We start from the raw sequence: 20,744 nt of genomic DNA, 5'->3' as shown, positions 1-20,744 counted from the left end.
GGGGCGGAAGTGGAGGGGAACCGGATTCCTGTCACCCGGTGCTCAGACTTCCAGATGACTGAACCCACGTTGTTGTTGATGGGGGGTGAGGGGGAGGGATTGTCCCGGCAGCTGCTCTCTCTGTGCCAAACCCTTCTGACCATCCCGGCCGGCAGGGAGCTGTTCCCTGGCGTCGAGTCTCTCAACGTCTCTGTGGCTTCCGGCATCCTGCTGCACTCGCTGCTGTCCTCCAGGAGGTCGGCCCAAAGATGACCCCTTTAAATATTCAATATCTGCCTGTGGTCAAACCGAAAGACGCAAGGGAGCCGAGTATGGAACATTTATGATAAACACAAACGCACTGCAGTCTTCAGAGGCTTTGAAGGACGGGAATATGATATTTCTTCTTAAATTTAATATCTACTAACAAGTATTGTATGTGTGTTTCAAAGCCTGATGTCTCCATTAAAAACACACATTTGCACTGGGTGACATTTTCCTTTCATCACTATGAACACACACTGATGTTTTGATTCAATCCCACAAACACAAATTCTCACTAGAGCACTAAATGTGGATTAATCTTCCACTGAAAATAGTTGAGTGATTTTTGCTTAAAAGCCCAAAAATGAAACTATATATTTGTGACCAAATTTAAGTCTTCAGTCGGGTGGGGAAGTCTGAAAGTGTTTTTTTAGGCAGACCAGACATTTGGGGCTCCTCCGTATTTCTGGATTTTGTGTTCCTCGCATTCTCTGGCTTTTCACCCGGATGTCGATTTCAGTGCTATAACTTGAACGTCCCATTTCCTCAAATTCATACTGCATATGAAATATGTGTTGGGATATACTAAAAGTAAGTGATTTGGAATGCGGCCTAAATGATATGAAGATGAGTGTAGAGGAGGCAAGGATGTACACGTAGAGAAATGGGGTGCAGGTCTTGTTGGGCTTTTTTTTTGTTGACAGCAAGAAAAATGTAGAATAACACCAACTCATACATAGAATATCGAAAATAAAAAACAAGACAACCAAATATTACATTTACTTTTGCCAGAGTTTGTCATATACATATTAGAAGTGTGTAATAAGTATGTATAATGTATCTATAAATGCATTTCATCTCGTTTTGACCCGTGATTATATTTTGTGGAAAACGCAATAAAGAAAAAAGAAAATACTAACTCCAAGACGCTTCTCCACATGGCGGCAGTGTGCAGGAGCAGGGGCGAGCAGCGAGCCAGCTTGATGACAGGGGAAGAAGAGCGGCGCACACAATGCACTGCACGGCTGACAAGGGTTGTGTCTCCCTGATTTTCACGACAAATTTCCAATTCAGTGGAAACTTGTGAAAGGGAGCCAGCGGCGGAGCCATTCTCTTTCCCTCCGCATGTGTGTGTGTGCACTCCGGACCCAGCGAGAATCAGAAGTATCTGCGCGGAATCGTCGGCGAGTGGTCCAACTTAATCCTAAACATTGGATTACACAGTGAAGGCTGCATGAAGGACCTGCCCAGCCCAACGGGGGCTTGGCCGACACCCTCGTTTATGGAAATCGACACCGAGGCTTCGATATTTGGGCCTTGATTTTTTTTTCTTTTACGCTGGAGGTGGAACGAAAGAAGAGTTGCGTGTAAACATGCGAGATATTATTGTTTTATGATCGATTGGTTCCAAAAAAACGTATTATTCCTGCTTTCCTTACAACAAAATGAAAGCTTGCGGCTAACAGCTGGATCGGCTAACGCTAGCTAGCTAGAGTGCTAACGTTACGTCTTTCTTTTGATGCGAATTCAACCATCACCATCGGCCATCAACACTTCGGCTGGAGAAACGTTTGTTCTCTCGACTGCGGAATATTAGTTAGCTTCACGGCGAACTGTCCGTCTTGTCAGTCTTTCCGGACACGTTTTAAGAATATAGTTGTATTCTTAGGTCGCTGGCTGAATATATTGTAATGTATTGAGTTAGCCGTGTACATGCTATCCAAATGAGCACAAGCTAATTGGCTGGAGTCAACACTGTCCTAACGGTAGACAGCATTGGCGTGACTCTTTAACTCAACCAGGCAGCTCGTTTTTACTCCTCTTTTGGATTTGGGAGTAATTAACAGGGGGTTGTCAATTCACGTTTCACAATAACACGACATAATGTGACGGCCGCTGGTGTGTTAATGTTCACGGTATCTGGGTTATTGGCCTTGCTAACAAACCAGCTAGCCGTATCGTTTTGCTAACAGGCAAATAAATTTGTCAGCGTGTGCAGAATTTTTGGGAAATCCTACAGGCAGATTTTTAGTTTTATTGAGCATTGTCAACGTTGGTGTCATTTTTCAAAAAAATCAATTTATTTGGAGATTTGATCCGCTTTGCCCGTAACGCGACCAGTCTAGTCTCCTTTTTGTTGTTTACATGCGTATAACTTGTGTGGTTGTCGGTTGAATTTCTTGCTAGCTAGCTACTGTTAGCCTTCTACGGGACACAAACAAGCGATGTCCTGACATTTAAACTGCGTCGTGGATGTTTTTAAACCCCCATGCGGAGCGACGTTTGCGTTCAGATTAATTGAAATGACACTAAAATTTCGCCGAAAGAAAGGCACCAATGCCGATAGACTGTTGTCAGAGAACGGTAAATAATAGCCACTGGTTCCCATTAACGCCATTTTAACAGCGGGCTCCCTGCGAGGGCCCGTGTGTGGTGTTTTTATTTGCTGGTTCGGTGCCTTCCACCGGACCGGGACTTAAATAAAAGTGCCTTTCGGTCTCACTGGAGTTACAAAAGGAGGCGCCGTGTGATCATGGAAGGCCCAAGCCGAAGCACTGGATTCAGGCAGAGCCGGCGGTCCCGTTCGCAGCGCGACAGGGAGCGGCGGAGGCGGAGGGTGAACCTGGCCGATGAGCGGGCCACATCCCTGTCCTCGGGCTCCGATCGGGAGGCTCGTGGGACCAACAGCGTGCTGGGTCCCGGTGGGAGAGAATGCCGGCCCGGCTTCGGGAGACAGAGGCCTCCGCGCCGGAGGAAGCGAGAGTCGGTGTCCTGCGAGGAAGACATCATCGACGGATTCGCTATTGCGAGCTTCGTCAGCTTGGAGGCACTGGAGGTAAAATGTGTAACCAGCTGTCATTCAAACAACATCAGGAGATGGATCGTACTGTATTTGTGTGTGACAGTTGGCAAAATACTTTAATCTGTATATATTTATTTTAATTAATTAATTTGTGCGTAGGAATAACTACTTTTTTTAAAGTCATTGGCCTCTTAACTCCTCTTCATCACGTCAAATCATGCATTCTTCCCCCCCATCAGATGTAAAAAAAAAAAAAGGCTTCAGGTTGAACTCGGCTCTTGACACTTGCTTGCTTTGAGAAAGCAATCCACTCAGGCCAGCCCCAAACCCCAAGGCATCCCTCTGATGGGTTTTGGAGAGGCCTCAATTATTCATGTTCTAATTCACAGAGGTGTTGATGAGCTGCCAAATGGCCTTTTCAGATTAAGGAAAAAGAAAACACTATAATCTACAACAAATCATTTAAATGAGCACAATTATATATTATTCAACAGCGGAGAAGTTAATGCTTTTCATTCCTAACTTACTCAGTTGTCAATCAGCCACGACAAGGAACAAAACTAATGTGAATTCTTAAATCAGCACTTGGTTAGTTTCCACTATGCATTTAGAGCTTTTATGCATAATTAATTAATAAATCAGCCTTCAGGGGAGGTCTGATGGCATTTGCCTTCTGCATCAGAACAGAAAACCAAATTATTTGTCAGTAGGTTATGTTGTGAAATTACTTATTTGCACATGTGCACACACACAGTTCTGCTATTCTCCTCCTGGGTAACTTCATTTCACAGTCAAATTAACCAGTGAATGCCAAGATTGATGGTTGGTTATTATCTCAAACTGCTAATAGGAAAACAAAAAAGATGAACATGTTTGCAGTGTTTACTGCTGGAATGTGGCAATTTCCTTTTTCTAATTTCTAACTTCCTGTCTGAATTTATTAACGGCAGCAACCGCCCGCAGTAATTCTGTAGAAGATGGATAAATAATTGAAAAGCAGACGAGCTGTGGTGACCTTCATGTTGAGTTATATGTACTTAGGTTTTATTTATGTTTTAGTGCAGCTGTCTATTTTAGCCACTCTATTTTTGTAACAACAAAATCAGAATCATGACAGTTTGTGGCAGTTTTAAGCTTACAGTAGTATAGTAGTAGTTTTTTAAGGCAAATATTAACTACCAACACTAACAAGTAGTCGTGGATTATACACAGCAACATCATCTTATCTTGTCATGTCATTTTATTCATTTCCACCTGTTTTGTGCATTTTATTTGCATCCAAGTCACCTAAACATGTCACGTAGCACAAACTGTTCCTTATCCTTAATGTTGAACTCTTTGTAGACACTGTTGAAGAAACAAACTGTATTTTTACATAATTCACTGTTTGCCAACCTTTTCGGTGTGTGACATTTTAACAGCAAAACGATTCTGACTCCTTACCGAGTGTTTTATCCTTGTTTTTAAAATGTGAATGATTTTGTATGCCTGAAGAGGCAATACTTTACAGTATTTTACCAGAAAAAAATAGTGTTGCAGCGATGGTTTCGCTTTCTCTTTATGAAGACGTTTACGTCTCACAACTCCTCAAATTTATCTTTTGACCCCTGAAGTAGATAAGTGGAGATAAGTGGCCATTAAGATGAGAACTGCAATACAATAATATTTACTATAATATCTCTGTCATTTTGTGTTATTTCATTGGGAAATTTGTCACAGATGTTGAATTAACTCTACAGTTGTTATTTTTAAGGCTGCAATTTTTAGTCTTATTTTGTTCCATATTTTTAAATTAGGTCAATACAACACAAAATACAGTCTCAGCACACACCGTGTAATTGAGTTTGCATGCACACAGCTGAGGTCTCATGCAGGCTGTTGATTTGCATTACATCACTCTGGTGTTTCTATTTTTGCCATAATTCAAGGTTAGAAACTATGCAGAAATGAAGTCCATCTGGACATTAATGGGCGTATAGGTAGCCTATGGTCTTTGCCCTTAGACGTAATCATTAATGCTCATTGCTAGACATGTAAACACTGATATTTTGTTTCCTTATCAGATGGACTGCTCTCTGAAGCCGAGTCAGCGCACTGATATCCCGGGAAGGAGGAACAAGGGGAAGAGAGGGCCCGAGGAGAACGGCGGAGGGCCACTGTCGGAGCCGGAGGAAGGAGCCCCGCACAGCTACTCCAGCAGCTGTTGGAGAGTAGACAAGAGTAGAAATAAGAGGAGAAAGATAGAGGTGAACCAATTATTTATGACTCCACTGGGCTTGAATGTTTGGTTTGGATCCACCTTCATCTTGTATAACTGGTTTGCGACACCTATCATTTATGGGTGTCTTTGTCAATGAAACCGTCTCGGGTGATTTCCTGCAACCACAAAGTGTATTTCTATGTAAACATATATTACCTTTTGTTAAGTTTAAGTATTATATTTGATATACATTTTTTTGCATTACGCCTTATTTAAATTCTGTTTATAATACTGTGTTTTTCTTTTCTTTCTAGGGACACCCTTTGGAAACTGGCTACATTGTAAGTTTATCTTCCAATATTATAGTCAACATGGTGTTCTGATGTATAAATGTCCTCCAACACTAAAGCATTTCTGAAAACTCATCCGAAACTGTGGATTGGCTGAAATATTCTAATAGATAAATGTACATTTTCTTTGATGTTTGTCTTCTTTCAGTGTGATACTGAGAGTGATACAGGAGACAAGGTGTGTACTGCTTCCATGTTAATATCAGTTGAAGGCTTTATTTTCTTCTTTAGTCATGGGAATGTGTGTTACGTAACAGTTTGCACTGCTAGTTGCTGTTATTTGGTGCAGCAGTGGTTGAGCCAGCTTGAGAGGGAATGAAGTGAGGTACAGGCGTTGGTAAGAATGAAGCTCCAATTTTGAGGAATTACATGTTGTTTTTTTTATTTTTTTGAAAGGCAGTTACATTCTTAAACACAAATAAACACATCTGCACCTCCTCACAACCCTGCACCCTTCATCCTTCTGTAGCCTCAGCTGGATGAAGTGCCCTCTCAGGCCTGTGAGGTCTTTGAGCCTCGGAACGCTGATGGGTGTGCTGAAGCAGCGGGTCATCAGTGATGATTGAGAAGGATACATTTTGTATCAGTCTACATAATGATTTTTAAGGAAATTGTTGCATATTACACCCATTTTGATTTGTTAAGACGTGTAATTGACTGACAAAGTCGATGCACTCTTCATAAGCATTAGCAGAGTGATGTTTTTTCGCTTTTTTCCGAGTACAAAATTTGAGTAAATCTTTTTGTGATGTGTCCCCTATCTAGGCCTCCGACAATGACATGGACCCAGTCTTCACAGTCAGTACGAGGAAAGGTATGACATGTTCACCGTCTTAAGAATGTTGGCGGGGCCTCACAAGTCTATATATAGATCTTAACACAAAAAAGTAGCCTGGATTGTTTTTAATTCTTGCATCATTATATTTTTATTCAATGGCGCAGAGGTGCGATGATAGCAGTCCATATTTGAACGATCCAATATCATAACAACGTAATATGTAAATAGCAACATGGCCACAGTAGGGGCATGCAATGATATAATGAGCCTATTAATTTACACATTCACACAGTCAGTGCTGGCATATAATCTCATGATCCGTGGTGTCGAGCTTTGATTGGTCAGCAGGTGGAGTTTTTGCCAAGTCAAGTCATACTCCTGTTGCTCTGTGCTGAAATATGGACGAAAGTTAAAATGCTTCCTGATCTTCTCTTCTTCAGTTGTGGAGCCTTCCCCGTCAAACATGGGCACAGCCATGGGCAAAATCTGCCCGCCTCTTCCGGCCCGTTGTGGCAGTGTCTCACGGTTGATGGTGACCCCCAGAGTATCTGGCCTGGAGCGAAGTCAGGAGAAAAACTTGGAGCAGCATTTCCCAGAGCCTGTATCTTCTTCTACCTCTTCCGCCCCCTTCTCCTGTCTGCCTTCCCCGGTCACAACCTCGGGCGCGGTCCCCCGATCCGGCCCGTTCAACGGTAATGGCAGCCGTCACAACGGCAGCCCGCCGCTCTCCAAACCCAAACCCTTCCTCACATTGCCTGGGCGATCTCACTCCATCTACAACATCAACAGGTATGGAAACTATGCAAATCTTTTTATTCTGTTTGTGTTTTTTTTTTTTGCTTTGAATTCATTGTGGCTTTAAAATGTAATGAATTATTTCTACTTTATTTATTCCCAGGAGCAACACCCCAGTCAAGCCTCCTTCATCCGCTTCATCTGTTGCGTCTTCCTCATCCTCCATGCGGCCCCCGACTCCCTCCACCAGTGTGTCGCTGCCCTACATCCGGGGTTCAGGATCCTCAGGGCCCCTCCGACCCCCATCCCGAGCCAGCTCCGGGGCCTTGTTCACGTCCTCACCTGGCCTTCCTCCCCCTCCCCCTCTGCTACAAGGTCCTGGCCACTCTACTGCAGCAGGTACAGCCGGTTGGAATGCTACTTTTCTGCTTTTCATGAGAACACTGACTAATATGTGACGAAAATAAAACCAAAACCAGACTTCCTCTGGCGGCTGTCTGGGTTAGTCTAGGTTGTTGAGGAAGTTGTGTATTGATGAACTGAGGTTAGATCAAGTCAACCCTGAAAGTACAGCATTTCTTGTGTAACGCAGAGGCTGTGTTGTACATGCATGTTGTACTGTATTTGGAGACTTGTTGTATTGTCAGTAGCACCTTAAATTCACAAATATGTTGTTGTTTGTTTTTATTGAATCCAGTGTAAAACGGTCACAATAATGTAGCAACATGTTTATACTGACATTTAAGACTAAATCTGTGGTATGATTTTAATTTGTTTTATTTGTAGACCAAGAATTACTGCGCCAGAACTTAAACTCCCACTTCCTGAATTCACAAGAGCGCGAGGGAAGGCGCAGCGTCCCAGGGGCCGAAAACAACGCAGCAGCGGCCGGCCGCTCCACTCCTGGCGGCCCGTCGGCGTCGAGCTCCGGACCGGGCTCATCGGGCCGGGCGTCACAGAACCAGCCGAGCATCCCGCCTCTGGCCTTCCAGTTCCATCAGCACAACCACCAACACCAACACACGCACACGCACCAACACTTCACGCCCTTCATGCACCCCACGGCTACTGCACCGCCTCTGGTGAGACGCTCCGTTCACTGAACATCTGTGTCGTACTTGAAATTCCAGCGTGTCTGGAATGTGAACCATGTTCAATTTTTTTGGTTGAGATTTTTAACCCGTGCACTGCTTTTGTCTTTTAGTTTGATAAGTATGCAGGCAAAATGGACGGGCTGTATCGACACCCTGTGAGTACTATTTTACTGATTTATATTGGTGGTGATCATTTACAGATTATACTACAGATAGTAAATCATAAAACCTTGAGGCTGAGATTACATTTCATCTGTTTTAGGACCTTGAACATTTGAAACAATTACTTATTCACAAATGAGATTGCTTTAATGTACTTGTTGTAACTAAGCTGTGTGTGTGTTTGTGTTTGTGTCATGGTAGTTCTTCCCACAATACCCACCGCCCTCAGTGCCGAGTATCCAGCCTGTGATTCCCCCCACTGGGCCTTTCAGCTCCTTGCAAGGAGCATTTCAGCCAAAGGTGAGAAAAACTCTACATATTTTGAATAACTTATTCCTGGGCAGCCGCTAGGCATCATGTTGTTAAGGGAAATCTCACATTACCTGGTGTAATTAATGTCTCGACAATGACCAGAGTGAAATTCAGTTTGAAATTGATCACCCGCCAGAAAGACCGTTGCTAACAATTAGGACTTCCCCAGACAGTGTTACAAGCACTGGAGGGTAATTTAGCACTGGCCCAGCAGGGGTCCCATTAGGCTTTATAATAACTCTTATCCTTGCTTCTGAAAAGTGGTTCCAGGATCTGGATGGTTATGGTCGACACTGCAAGCTTCAGGGCAACATTTTATGATTTTTAGAAACGTTCTGTAATTCCAGCTCGTACTGTACAAGTAAATCCTCTGAGATGTGAAGCCAAAGCTCACAATTTATGTGCTCGCCATGTACGTCGAGCCATGACTTGAGTGATCACACTGTAATAGTATAATAGAAAATAAAACAGTGTTAATTTAGTCAATGAAAATGTTGACAGTTAGTATTCATTGATGTCCATTTAATTTATGACTAAATAAACACTGAAATAAAAAATATTGTAGAAACATTATGGCAAAATGTCTGTTGATTATGCCCTGGCGAGTTAAGATGAGACAAAATAGTTGGCTCTGTTTAGGCCGACATAGCCAACCCTTGTTAACCGTTCATTAACGTTTAAAATATGTCACATTCAAAAATGAACCAATATAAGAATTTCTTTTGTAATTGCAGGATTAGCAACTTGTCAGCTGGTTTTTATTCAGACATAGCGGTTGACTGCGAGACCCATGATTGAGAATATAAATGGGCATCTATTGCAGATATATAGCGGCTTGCTATACAAAAGTTAGGACCACATTCTCAGCCAAGATTAAAACTGAGTGCCAATGACTAAATGTCGACTACAACAACACAGTAAACTGTGTTTTCAGCTAACTAATATTTACAGGAAGCGAGTAAAACAAATCTAACATAAAAATGTTTAATGTGTAATTGTCAATATAGCTCCAAGGCAGGTAGAAGTTTGTTTGCCAGCGGAGGTCGGTAAACGAAACACCGGTACGGTTCCCAGTAATGCTAATAAGGCAACGTAATGCTAATAACGCATCTGTCGTGCAGCTCAAAAATCAGATTAGAAACATGCAAATATCCAGTGAATGCCCCAGCATATAAATAGCAGTGAAGAGCTGATGTTGATCGGTTGTAGACGCGTAGATCCGTAGGTTACAGTTCATGTGTTTTGCTGTGCTGTGTGTGTGACAGTCTCTTGTCCCTCAGGGAGCCGGTCCTGATATAACCTCACGACTCGGGGTTGTGCCTCACCACCTGCAGCCCAAAGACCCCCGGGTAAGGACAATATGCTTACGTAGAACCCAGTTTCTCATCATAATCTTTTCCTTTTTTATTTGCATAGATCTGTGTAGATGTAGAGACAACCCAACGTTTAGGTTAGGATGTGCTATGCCATGGGCTTGGTCAGTGCAGTAAAGGGAGCAAAACTATGCCTGATTAATAGTGAGATATGTAGATTAAAAGTGGTTTTATACTTCTGTTTTCTCGTAGCGAACTGATCCATTTGGGACATCGTTGAAAGTCAGTAATGTAAGCAAAAAACGGATGTTTTTGAATCCCTTGGCTCCTTTAAAATCTTCAGCCTGTTTTTACCTTTTCATTGCTTCACTCTTTGCACTAATCTCACCCGTAATCTTGACTGCTTCTGGTCTATTCTCTGCCCTTGCACACCCAGTTAGATATTTCAGAAGCCAGACATGATTCAGTTTAGACTGTACGTGGTTGATTATTTATTTATTTATTTATTTTCCTTTCATTTTCTTGTATCCATTCCATGTATGATACTAAGCCAAAGACTGGACCGAACCAGTTATACCGACCTTTCCCACTCGGCGTTGCACTTGCCACAGCAGACCCTCCCGAGTGGTACATTAGTTTTTTTACACAGAAGATTGCGCCGTAATCACGGAAAGGGGAGTGAAAGATGTGCCGCGATCGAACGTTTACAAAATAACTTTGCTTTGCGGCGTAACGCTGCAGGGGTTGTATATTTGTACTAGGGATGCAAAAATACAGTTAGCCATCGGTTCAATACGTACCTCGGTTCTTGGGTTACAGTTTCGGTTCTGTTTTGGTACACATTTTGTGCGCAAGGATAAAAAAAATTGCTATTTATATATTCCAAAATGATTTCTTTATTTTTCTTATGAGCTAAGTTTTTTTTTTTTTACATTCAGACAAATTCAAGTGTATTATATAATAAAATAAATAATTATGTAAAAAAAGAAAAAGGTAACACTTTTACTCACTGTTGCCTGAGAGCTCCAACTATCCGGGTCAGTGCTAGACTCTGTGCTTCAGCCAGTTCCACGCAGATGCCTTTCTGTTGTTTTATAGAAGTCGGGAATTACATTAGTGTTGAAAAGTGTAGCGTGGATAGAGCGTTTTGATTCGTTGATGGAAGCCCTCAACTACGGAAAAGGGCTGCAAATCTTTAGCAATAATCGTCCCACTGCACTTGTTGTGTTCTTGTGTTTTCTGCACCGGTAGAATCGGCTTGTTGGAAGGCATCAACGAGAGAAACTGTTTTTAACTGACGTGTTACCTGCTCAGCCGTCCTGCTTCCAGGACGTGGGATATTTACTCGGCAGGGAGGCATTTCCCCATCGCAGCACATGAACACATGCTGCGTACAAGTGCTCCTCTAAAGCTCCGACATAGCCAATTAAGAGAGAAATACAAGGATGGAAACGTGAAATTACATGAAATTTTATTGCAAAACTGAAAATACCTCAATTCACAAGTGTGTATTGAACCGTGCATGCTGTACCGTACGGTTCAATATTCCCTAATTTGTACAAAACATCACAGCTTTGCACAACCGAAGAGGTAGATGCGGCGCCGCCGGCCATGTGACGTATTCAATGAGTGTTGTAATTACAATTAGCTCGTGGCTTCAAAACAACTGTGTAAGGTGAACTTTTGCTCATCTTGCATATTTACACGACTCTTTAACTGCAAGCAGAGTTGCCCCTGCATCATATGTGTGTTGCTGCGTACGACGGCCTCGTTTGAGCAACTACCGGCTTTATATCGTCTTGGATCCATGTTTCAATTCGTTAAATGCTCCGGTGGCGTGTCGCCTAGTAACACGTCTTCAAAACGTCAATGTAAACAAACACAAGGTACTGCGTGTACATCCCCCCTCCCGCTTTGACTGAAATGTGATCTCTGTCATGCCGGCCTCGACTTTACGCACCGGCCGACTCGGACACTCGCCGATCTGTTAATAAATAAACACAATATTATTTTAATCACGTGTCATTATTGCTGCTCATTACTAATGAAAGATCCGTTGGATTTAGTGCCGTGACGCTGTCGGCACAGGTTGCTAATGTTTTTAATTTTCCAGAACGTGTCATAAGGACAAATACAGGTTCAACAGGTTTGCATAAATCAAACCAGTTAGGTCACGTACACTGAACCGAACTGGTGAAACCGGAAATCCGCCCAACTCTAATCCATGCTTATGCATTTTCCATCAACTTTGTTTTATATTCCCAAACTTATGCTGTTTTCTAGCACGTAGCCTTATCTCTGGCTGTAAAACGCCGACCTTGTGTCCTAACGAGATATTACTGAACAACAGGGAGAACATCTGACTCTGTGTGCAAAGGCTTTAGATCTTAGGATTTGTGGAATATCATAGTAAACTCCCCCTCCCTGTGATCTTTGTGCTGTGCAGAAACCAGGAAAGTGGTGCGCTATGCACGTGTATGTGGCCTGGATGATTCTGAGCCATCAGAAAAAAGTGAAGGTATGTGCTGCTTATTGTGCTTTAAAGTAGATATATTAGTAATAGACATTGTGGTGACACCCGGTTAACTGTTCTGCTCGCCTCTTGTAGCTGATGCAGGCTGATCCTCACAAGTTGGACTTCCGTAGTGACCTGCTGGCCCGTCTTCCTGGAGCTGGGGGACTGGGCCCCCTGGGGCCCATGGGTGGAGCCATGCCTCCCTCTCACGATCTGACCAGACCTCCCAGTCTGTTCTCAGCTGCAGGTTAATGTCTAAACATTCTAGTCTCTTAGACGGCTGAGGGAATATGAATGCATTTGTTGATTTGTGAAATGTGCGCCGATATTTTTTATATACTTATATACTTTTTTATTTTATTTTCCTTGGTTAAAATCATGTAAGCAGATGTGAAACACTGAGGTTTGACAGTATTGCAATTTTGAGTCACAGCATGAAGTGTATGCACTTGATTTGATGAGTTTTTTTTTTTCTCTTTCCTCTTTTTCTACTACATTTCTACAGGGGGAGTCAATCCGTCCTCCTCTCCTTTCATCTCTCCATCAGCGCCCCACTCCTCTTTCCTCCCCCCGACTGCACACTTGGGTAAGAGGAGCTTCGAAAGGCACATCTGTATGTTCCCCACACCACAACCACTGATTCACTCACGTAACATTTTACTTGGAGCTTAACCGTTCATAAAATTAATGGAAATCAAGTTGGAGACCGACAGAAAACGTGTAAGAAGCCTGTGTAGAAGTGAGCGCTTGTGTCAACAAAGTATATTTTATTTTTTTAGATCCGTATGGCCGATCCCCACCCTTCACCCCACTGGGAGCCCTTGGTTCTGGTGCCTTTGGAGGACTTGGCAGCCCAACACTGGGTCAGTATTGCAGCATCTCTACTCTAGAAACGCCATGCTTAAGGGACAGGTTTAGATTAAGTCTCAGTACAATCCGCCAACATTACAGGTGTAGGAATGCACAGAATCGTGGTTCGGTACGTTTTCAGTACAATTGGGGGGGGGGGGGGGGGGAACAGTCACTCAACAGTGGCATTAATTCTTACTTTAAAGGCATATTATCAATAAAAAAAAGAAATCACTGAAATGTCTGTTATGTAAAAATAACGCCATTGTATTTCTGATTGTGTAATCCTCCATCATAAGACTGATCTGTTGATAATTACTGAACTGGGCTGTATGTTGTACTCATGGCTGAGACACAACAGACAGACTAAAATCCACATGTAGCAGCTCAAGCACTTTGACTATATACGTTAATCCTGTATTGTCAACGATTGTGTGTGGTCGTATATAGGCATCGATAAACACCATAACATTAATTATTACTTTGGCTGGCTGAACGCTGTGGTGAGAGGGACTCGCTGTTCGACTGTTACGAAACAGAAATGGACCGGACACAAATTGTGGTTCATTGGGCTCGATTAACTGGCCAATCCAACCAGCACGCTACAGCTGAAACACCAAAACATGCAACGGCTGTTCACAGTGGGTCATGGGGCGTACTGGAAGGATATTTTCATACTCTATTATAATATTTTTATTTAAGATCAATGTAAAGAAATGGGTCTGCGTCTTTCTCAGGCATAAGGTGGCCTTATTGGTCATTAACCCATTTATACCGGATGCTGCGCAACGCAACATTGCCCCTCCCGCCGGTTGCTGCGTAGCACAGCACTGAGTCTCCTGCTGGGTGCTGCGTAGCACAGCACTGAGTCTCCCGCCGGTTGCTGCGTAGCACAGCACTGAGTCTCCTGCTGGGTGCTGCGTAGCACAGCACTGAGTCTCCCGCCGGTTGCTGCGTAGCACAGCACTGAGTCTCCCGCCGGTTGCTGCGTAGCACAGCACTGAGTCTCCCGCCGGTTGCTGCGTAGCACAGCACTGATTCTCCCGCCGGTTGCTGCGTAGCACAGCACTGAGTCTCCCGCCGGTTGCTGCGTAGCACAGCACTGAGTCTCCCGCCGGTTGCTGCGTAGCACAGCACTGAGTCTCCCGCCGGTTGCTGCGTAGCACAGCACTGAGTCTCCCGCCGGTTGCTGCGTAGCACAGCACTGAGTCTCCCGCCGGTTGCTGCGTAGCACAGCACTGAGTCTCCCGCCGGTTGCTGCGTAGCACAGCACTGAGTCTCCCGCCGGTTGCTGCGTAGCACAGCACTGAGTCTCCCGCCGGTTGCCGCGTAGCACAGCACTGAGTCTCCCGCCGGTTGCCGCGTAGCACAGCACTGAGTCTCCCGCCGGTTGCCGCGTAGCACAGCACTGAGTCTCCCGCCGGTTGCTGCGTAGCACAGCACTGAGTCTCCCGCCGGTTGCCGCGTAGCACAGCACTGAGTCTCCCGCCGGTTGCCGCGTAGCACAGCACTGAGTCTCCCGCCGGTTGCCGCGTAGCACAGCACTGAGTCTCCCGCCGGTTGCTGCATAGCCATAATGTGCACCTATTTAACAATATATGCAAAAAAAATGTTTTATTCGTCTTAAAAGGAAAATGTGACACATGCTTAAATCAGCTTGTAACAGCCAATTTCAACCAATGATATCATCAATCTGCAACTTGAGCACAGCACAGAGCTAGAGAAGGTTGTTAACTAATCTTTAGAACGATCAAATTCCTCCCAACGTTACTTCCCGCCCATCTGTCCTGTTTCACTCAGAAATACGCTGCCAGACGGAAGATAAAGACTCTTGAAATTCCGTTTCAGCTCAATGGACACACTTGAAAAATCTGAACCGATCCCTGAGGGTTGGTGCTGTGAGATGCAGTATATAAATGTGTTAAAAATATTTTAGGGTTTGCATTTACAACATGTCACTGTAATATTTGGAATTCATGAAAAGTTCACTGGTTGCCTTCGATTTAGTCAATTCGATATACTGTGATTGGAGAAGCCTTCTGTATTCTGGTATTGATGATGAGCTTGTTGCAGCTTGTCGAGTCGCAACTTTGCTGCTCAACCAATGCGATCCGTTCAAAACGGAGCCGGTGAATGGAAAGCAAAGAATTTTTTGTAATGCATAATATGCGTGCGCTCAGTACTGTCACCCTTTGCTCATTCATGCATTTAAAAAAAAAAAAGTTTTGCAGTGACCTTCATAGATACTTCAGCATCTAAAATAATACTTTGCAAAATAAGATCATGCATTGATGTCATGAAGTTTAGTCTATAAATATCTTGAATTAAAATGTTTAAAGAAGTAAAACATGGAAGATTATTGCGGATACAGAAGGTTGTTTTTAACTACTGGTGATTAATCCAAGTTGTTGCTACTTCTACTGTATGTGATACAGAAGAAGTCAAATCTTGCCTTCCTGTTGCCTACGGATACTACGTGTGAATACCAGAATCTTTTTGTACCATTGGCAGTATTGGAGAGGAAACCGGTGGCTGCTTCCACAAAAAAACACTGACAAACTGTCATGCTGGCCTGTTCTCTCTATTCTAATTAGAGACGTATGACTGAAGCTGGTTATCTTCCTCTGTTATCAGTCATAGTGAGCAACAAAAAGAGGGGCAGTTGTGCTACATCTGCATGGTTGCATGGTTTAATTGTCGGATATGAGCATATTTACGGTTTGTTTTTTTTCCTCATGAGGAACTTGGTTCTGGTTGTGATAAGTCTACAGTAATAAATGTGTATTGGAGCTTTAGCACAGCCTTCCTGCCTTTACTACTACCAGCACAGCTTTGATCCAGGCCTGGGAATTTATTATTTATTTTTAGTAAATTCTTGTCCCAATCTACTTTTTTTGCCAGTTTTCTTTTTTCCACAAATAAGCCTGGTGTTGAGCCTCGGTTATGCTTCCGCGTAGTGATCACGCAATGGCCACGCAGTTGCTTGGACGCAGCCGTGAGACCGTGATGGTTCTGCGTGGGGTTTACGTGTCGAAATGCAATTCAATACCACACCGGTAGAGGGCGCTATGTTTTTTTGTAAAGACTGACCGACCGACCGAGACTCTTGTGACGTATATCGTCGTTAGCCTCGTTATAGCCTATTTGTTTACCTTCCGGCTTTAAACGTCCACAATTTTTCAGAACTTGGTGTTTTATTTCTTTGTGCAAAAGCAACAAGGTGCAAACGATAAAACGAGGTGAAAACAATAAAAGTATTAAAAGTTTAAATGGCGGTGTTTATGAGTGGAAACCGGATAGCGGTCTCCAGCGGATGTAGTTCGCAGACCATTCACAGCCAATGCCGCTGCGTTGGCATTGCGTTGCCTCGACGCACGTCTAGGATTTTTGGGAGGTGCACGTCAGGCCCTTGCGGTGGACGTAAGGGGGCGACGTAAGGGGTCTGTCAGCCCCCTTGCATTGTGTCAACGCGGAAGCATAATTTGGGTTTAAAGCATGTGGATTTTATTCCCACAAGTTGGCAATAGCAGTTCTCTAAATATATTTAAATGTAAAGTTTTTATAGGTTGACTTCTGTTTGGAGATGATGGTTTCTAACAAAGAATGTGTCCTTCTGTTCTGCAGCTGGATCTATGTTTGGCCCTAAAGATTCACCAGCGGGTGTGGTTGGAGGCCTGCCCACCCCCAACCATCACGACCCATGGAACCGTCTACACGGTGGCCCATCTGGGTTCGCCCCGGGCCCCAGCTGGGCCAAAGGGCCAGACAAGCGGGATGAAAGGGATCGAGCGAAGGACATGGAGAGAAGAGACATCCCCCACATCAAGGATGAGAAGGATAGGTATGACAAGCGGCTGATTTCAACGGCGTCTTTACATTTAAAGGAAGGGCTGGGGATTTTTGACGTGGTGGTTTTTGAACTTGTACCCACATAAAAAAACTCTTAGAGCCATTTGTTTCCATTATGATTGCTGCATCTTTTTATATACTATAACTGCTACACAACATACGAGTAAAAACTGTAATTAAAGTGATAAATATAAGGATTGCTATGAATGATTTGCGTTATCTAACTGTTGTGCATCATTATGTTTTGCAGAGACAATATGCTTTATGGCCGACAACCTGTGAGAATGTCTCCAGTTGCCCCTCCCTTCAAGCCCCGTAGTAGCACCCCGGTCTCCCACGTCAATGGCCACAGCAGTGCCCTAGGGGGCAGCATTGGGCCCATTGAGGAGCTGACGCGCAGCTTAAACAGAGACAGAGACAGAGACCGCGAGCGAGACAGAGATGGGGACAAGAGGCCGCAGCCGACGATGTCTTCACGGGGACCTCCTTCTTCTTTAGTAGCAGACAGGGACAGACCGCGGTCTTCCTCGTCTTCTGTGCTCACCACTCCCCCGCCCAACAACCGCTCGGTCCCGTCGCCCATGGAGCTTTACCCCCGCCCGATGGGCCCGACAGCACATAACCTCCACAATGAACCCTCACTCTCCCAAAGAGATGGTAACCTCCCTTCTTCCTCCGCAGTTTCTGCCTCTGTCACGTCTTTGTCTCAGGCCAAGAAGTCTGACCGGACCACGACACCCGTCTCCAAACCTCCCATGCTTCTCCCACCGGTCAAAGTCAAAGAGGAGCGGAAGGAGGAGCCGGAGCATATCCCCATCACCCTGCCTCCCCCAGCACCCAACCACGGCTTTGAGCGCCCCAATAGCCATCCGCACCACCACCGTTCTGGTACCCCTTCCTCTTCCTTATCACTGACTCCTACTCCTGGTGTTCCCCTCATGCCACCCGCTCCAAACCATGCTTCCCACCAACATCTTTCCCTGCTGGACCGCTCCAGGGCCATTGAAGCGTATTTGGGGAGCACAGGTGCTGCAGGTTTGGTGATGGGTCCGGGAGGAGAACGTTTCCACCACGGCCCGGGGCAAGGACCGCCACAGGGTCCACACAGCTTCACCTGGGATCCCTGGAGGGAACTGGCGGCTCAGCAGCAACATCAGCATCGCAGGGAGGCTATGGCACTTCGGGCAGATCCTCACTTAGCCCTGCGTTCTGATCCACATCTGGCCCGACTGCTCCAGCATCAGCGCCTTCTGGAGGCGGAGAGGGCCATAGCGGTTGCAGCCGCTGCAGCCAACCCTCATCACCCTCCAACGTCTACCTCTGCCCCCACCTCTGTTGTTCGCCAGGAGTTTGGCCTCATGGCCCATCACTTTGACCGCCCTCCTCACCTCGGACCCCCAGGAGGAGGTCTGATGGACGAGGAGCAGCGAGCCCAGATCCTGAGGGAAGACTTTGAGCGGGCTCGCTACTTTGGTATGCACCCACACATCCCTCACGGCGCTCACCTCGCCAACCCCTCCCATGCTGCTACTGCCGCTCACCTGGAGCAGCTCCACCCTGGCCTTCTCGCCCACTCGCTCCCCCACGGAGCCTCGCCTGCTTCCCAGCACCACCCTGGCCTCTTTGCCCGTCTAGGCCCATTAAACCCACACCACGTGCCCAATGGCATCCTGACAAAGACCCCCGCGGGCTTGGTGGGAGCTCTGGCAGTGGGAGCGCCGCCTCCGCTCATTCCGTCCATCACCAGCCGGTCGTCCACACCTCCCCGTAGACTCGGAGGGCCGGGTGAGCTGTCGTTGTACAGCGCCCACAAAGATGGAGAGTCCAGATAGTACAGGGACAACACTGGAGGAGACTAAGGGAAATGTCAGGATCACTGTGCTGCTCTCAACCTGCCCCCTTTATCCTCTTGCAGACTACTAAACCCTAACCCTCCCAGTTACACGACCAAACCAGCTCCAGTCCCTGCCCCCCAAAAAGGGGTAACCATGACTGGCTGCAGGTGATGGAAGAGGGGGAAATGCAAGACTCATCAGTGCGACTTGGAATATGCGCAATGGTTCTATCAGTGCAATTTAAAGGTACATGGTTTCTGTGCATCCTTGGTGTATTTTTTTATTGTAAACTGGCTGTTGGTTATTACAGTAGTCCATTTGGAAAGCTGTAGGAAGGAAGAGGCAGAGGACAGCTTTTCTTTCATTTGTCAGGTGAATCATCATCTATGTTTTTTTTCACAAAGCCTTTTTTCCGGGGTGAGTTGGAAATGACTTCCAGAGGGTGCACTGTGAAAACATGTCAAGGTTTCATCCTCAGCTTGGTTAACTCATGGGATATTATTATTATTATTATTATTACTATTATTATTATAAAGCCTTCCTCTACATAAATTAGCCCTGATTAGGTATTGTGGCTGAGGGTCTTTTTAGAAATACAGTGGTAAAAGTGGTGCTTTCTGTTCTGTAACTGATGAGACCGTTTTAAAGACTGGGAAGCATCACACCTCAAGTTTTCCGCTTTTACCCCAAAATTAAACCCCTCAACCTCACTAATTATGAGATTCAACCTATTTTTCTTGGGGGGGAGGTGGGCTATTTGTTTTGTTTTCATACGATGAATGGTGACATGAACTGTGCTACACTGTGTGAGTGAACACAGTATTTTAGAGCTTCCTGTAACTGTTTCCCACTCTCCTCTTGGCTATATGAGCAGGACCAGATTATAGTAGTCTAGAGAAATTGCCTTTGTAATTATTATTCTTAACATTAATTATCTTCTATAATAATAAATATATTCACTGTTATGTTATTTGTCTTTGTTTCGGGTATCAACCAGAACTCTCTCCCCCAGGTAGTCTGTTTTCAAATCATGCGGAGGACAAAGGAGGAAAGGCTTGCGTCACAGAAAACTGTTTTGAAAATTTTGCTCGTGAACATTAAGCCGTCTCCATCGCGACCTCTGGCCTCTTCAAGGATCTCAATCTGTGACGTTATTATGCCGAGAAGGGAGGTTTGCCTGTCTGTCATTGGTTGTGTGTTATATCCATTTTTGGGACTATGGGATCCTTGTACATTGAACTGTCGAGTTGTTTCATCAATAAAAAAATAAGTTATATACATGGATAAATGGGACATCTGCTGAAGAACTGAAAAAAAGATATAAAGGACTTGTGTCACAAGACAACTAGACAGTGGGTATCCTGAGAGGGAAAAGACTGGGTCGATTATTTTAATATGACCATTTTATACCTTTCAAACCCCTCCCCTAGAGACCACAAAGATTAATTATTAAATGAATTTTTGTTTACTCTGTTGTGTGGGTCTTTTTTGAATCCTTAAATGCATCTATTGTTTTCATAATTTACTTTCTTGATTAATCCGATATGTATTTTCATCTGCCTGACCAGTGGTCCAAATTCCAAATATATTCAGTTTACCGTCCTAGAAGACCAAGAAAACCAGCATATATTGACATTTTAAGAGTGAATTATGAGCTTCTGAATCAAAAAGTGGTGATTAATTTCCTGCTACTTCGCGTTGTTAAA

The 20,744-nt window shown here is 44.6% G+C and overlaps 2 protein-coding genes across 4 annotated transcripts in view; both read left to right on the top strand.

Annotated features, from left to right (window-relative positions):
- Positions 1-1,027, top strand: part of mrm1 (mitochondrial rRNA methyltransferase 1 homolog) — a 2,131-nt gene extending 1,104 nt beyond the window's left edge. The window contains exon 1 of the mRNA XM_084002088.1: positions 1-1,027. This exon is cut by the window's left edge and continues 1,104 nt beyond it. Coding sequence (XP_083858214.1) covers positions 1-252 — 252 coding nt within the window. The 3' untranslated portion in view covers positions 253-1,027.
- Positions 1,028-1,238: 211 nt separating this feature from the next.
- fbrs (fibrosin) lies at positions 1,239-20,506 on the top strand. 3 transcript variants are annotated; one of them, XM_084002067.1, is made up of 18 exons: positions 1,239-3,079; positions 5,110-5,292; positions 5,561-5,587; positions 5,745-5,774; positions 6,362-6,410; positions 6,815-7,163; positions 7,273-7,508; positions 7,896-8,191; positions 8,314-8,358; positions 8,567-8,665; positions 9,958-10,026; positions 10,243-10,281; positions 12,437-12,508; positions 12,599-12,752; positions 13,011-13,118; positions 13,285-13,368; positions 16,979-17,195; positions 17,454-20,506. In XM_084002067.1, the coding sequence occupies exons 1-18, from the start codon at positions 2,777-2,779 to the stop codon at positions 19,033-19,035; spliced, it is 3,942 nt and encodes a 1,313-aa protein (XP_083858193.1). In that variant the 5' UTR covers positions 1,239-2,776; the 3' UTR covers positions 19,036-20,506. The 3 variants fall into 3 exon arrangements, with proteins under 3 accessions (XP_083858193.1, XP_083858194.1, XP_083858195.1); XM_084002068.1 differs by having other exon boundaries at positions 1,240-3,079; positions 13,011-13,091; XM_084002069.1 differs by lacking the exon at positions 10,243-10,281 and having other exon boundaries at positions 1,240-3,079.
- The last annotated feature ends 238 nt before the right edge of the window (positions 20,507-20,744 follow it).

Source organism: Eutrigla gurnardus (assembly GCF_963514095.1).
Source record: "Eutrigla gurnardus genome assembly, chromosome: 22".
Classification (NCBI taxonomy): Eukaryota; Metazoa; Chordata; class Actinopteri; order Perciformes; family Triglidae; genus Eutrigla; species Eutrigla gurnardus.
The sequence above is the reverse complement of the archived record's forward strand: the minus strand, read 5'-3'. Positions and strand labels throughout refer to the sequence as shown.

What these genes read in the sequence shown, in the direction of transcription:
- fbrs (XM_084002067.1), top strand. Translation starts at nt 2,777, where the DNA reads ATGGAAGGCCCAAGCCGAAGCACTGGATTCAGGCAGAGCCGGCGGTCC. An exon ending in CGGCTACTGCACCGCCTCTG is followed by an intron (nt 8,192 to 8,313) that starts GTGAGACGCTCC and finishes TTTGTCTTTTAG; the next exon opens with TTTGATAAGTATGCAGGCAA. An exon ending in GAGCTTCGAAAGGCACATCT is followed by an intron (nt 13,119 to 13,284) that starts GTATGTTCCCCA and finishes TTATTTTTTTAG; the next exon opens with ATCCGTATGGCCGATCCCCA.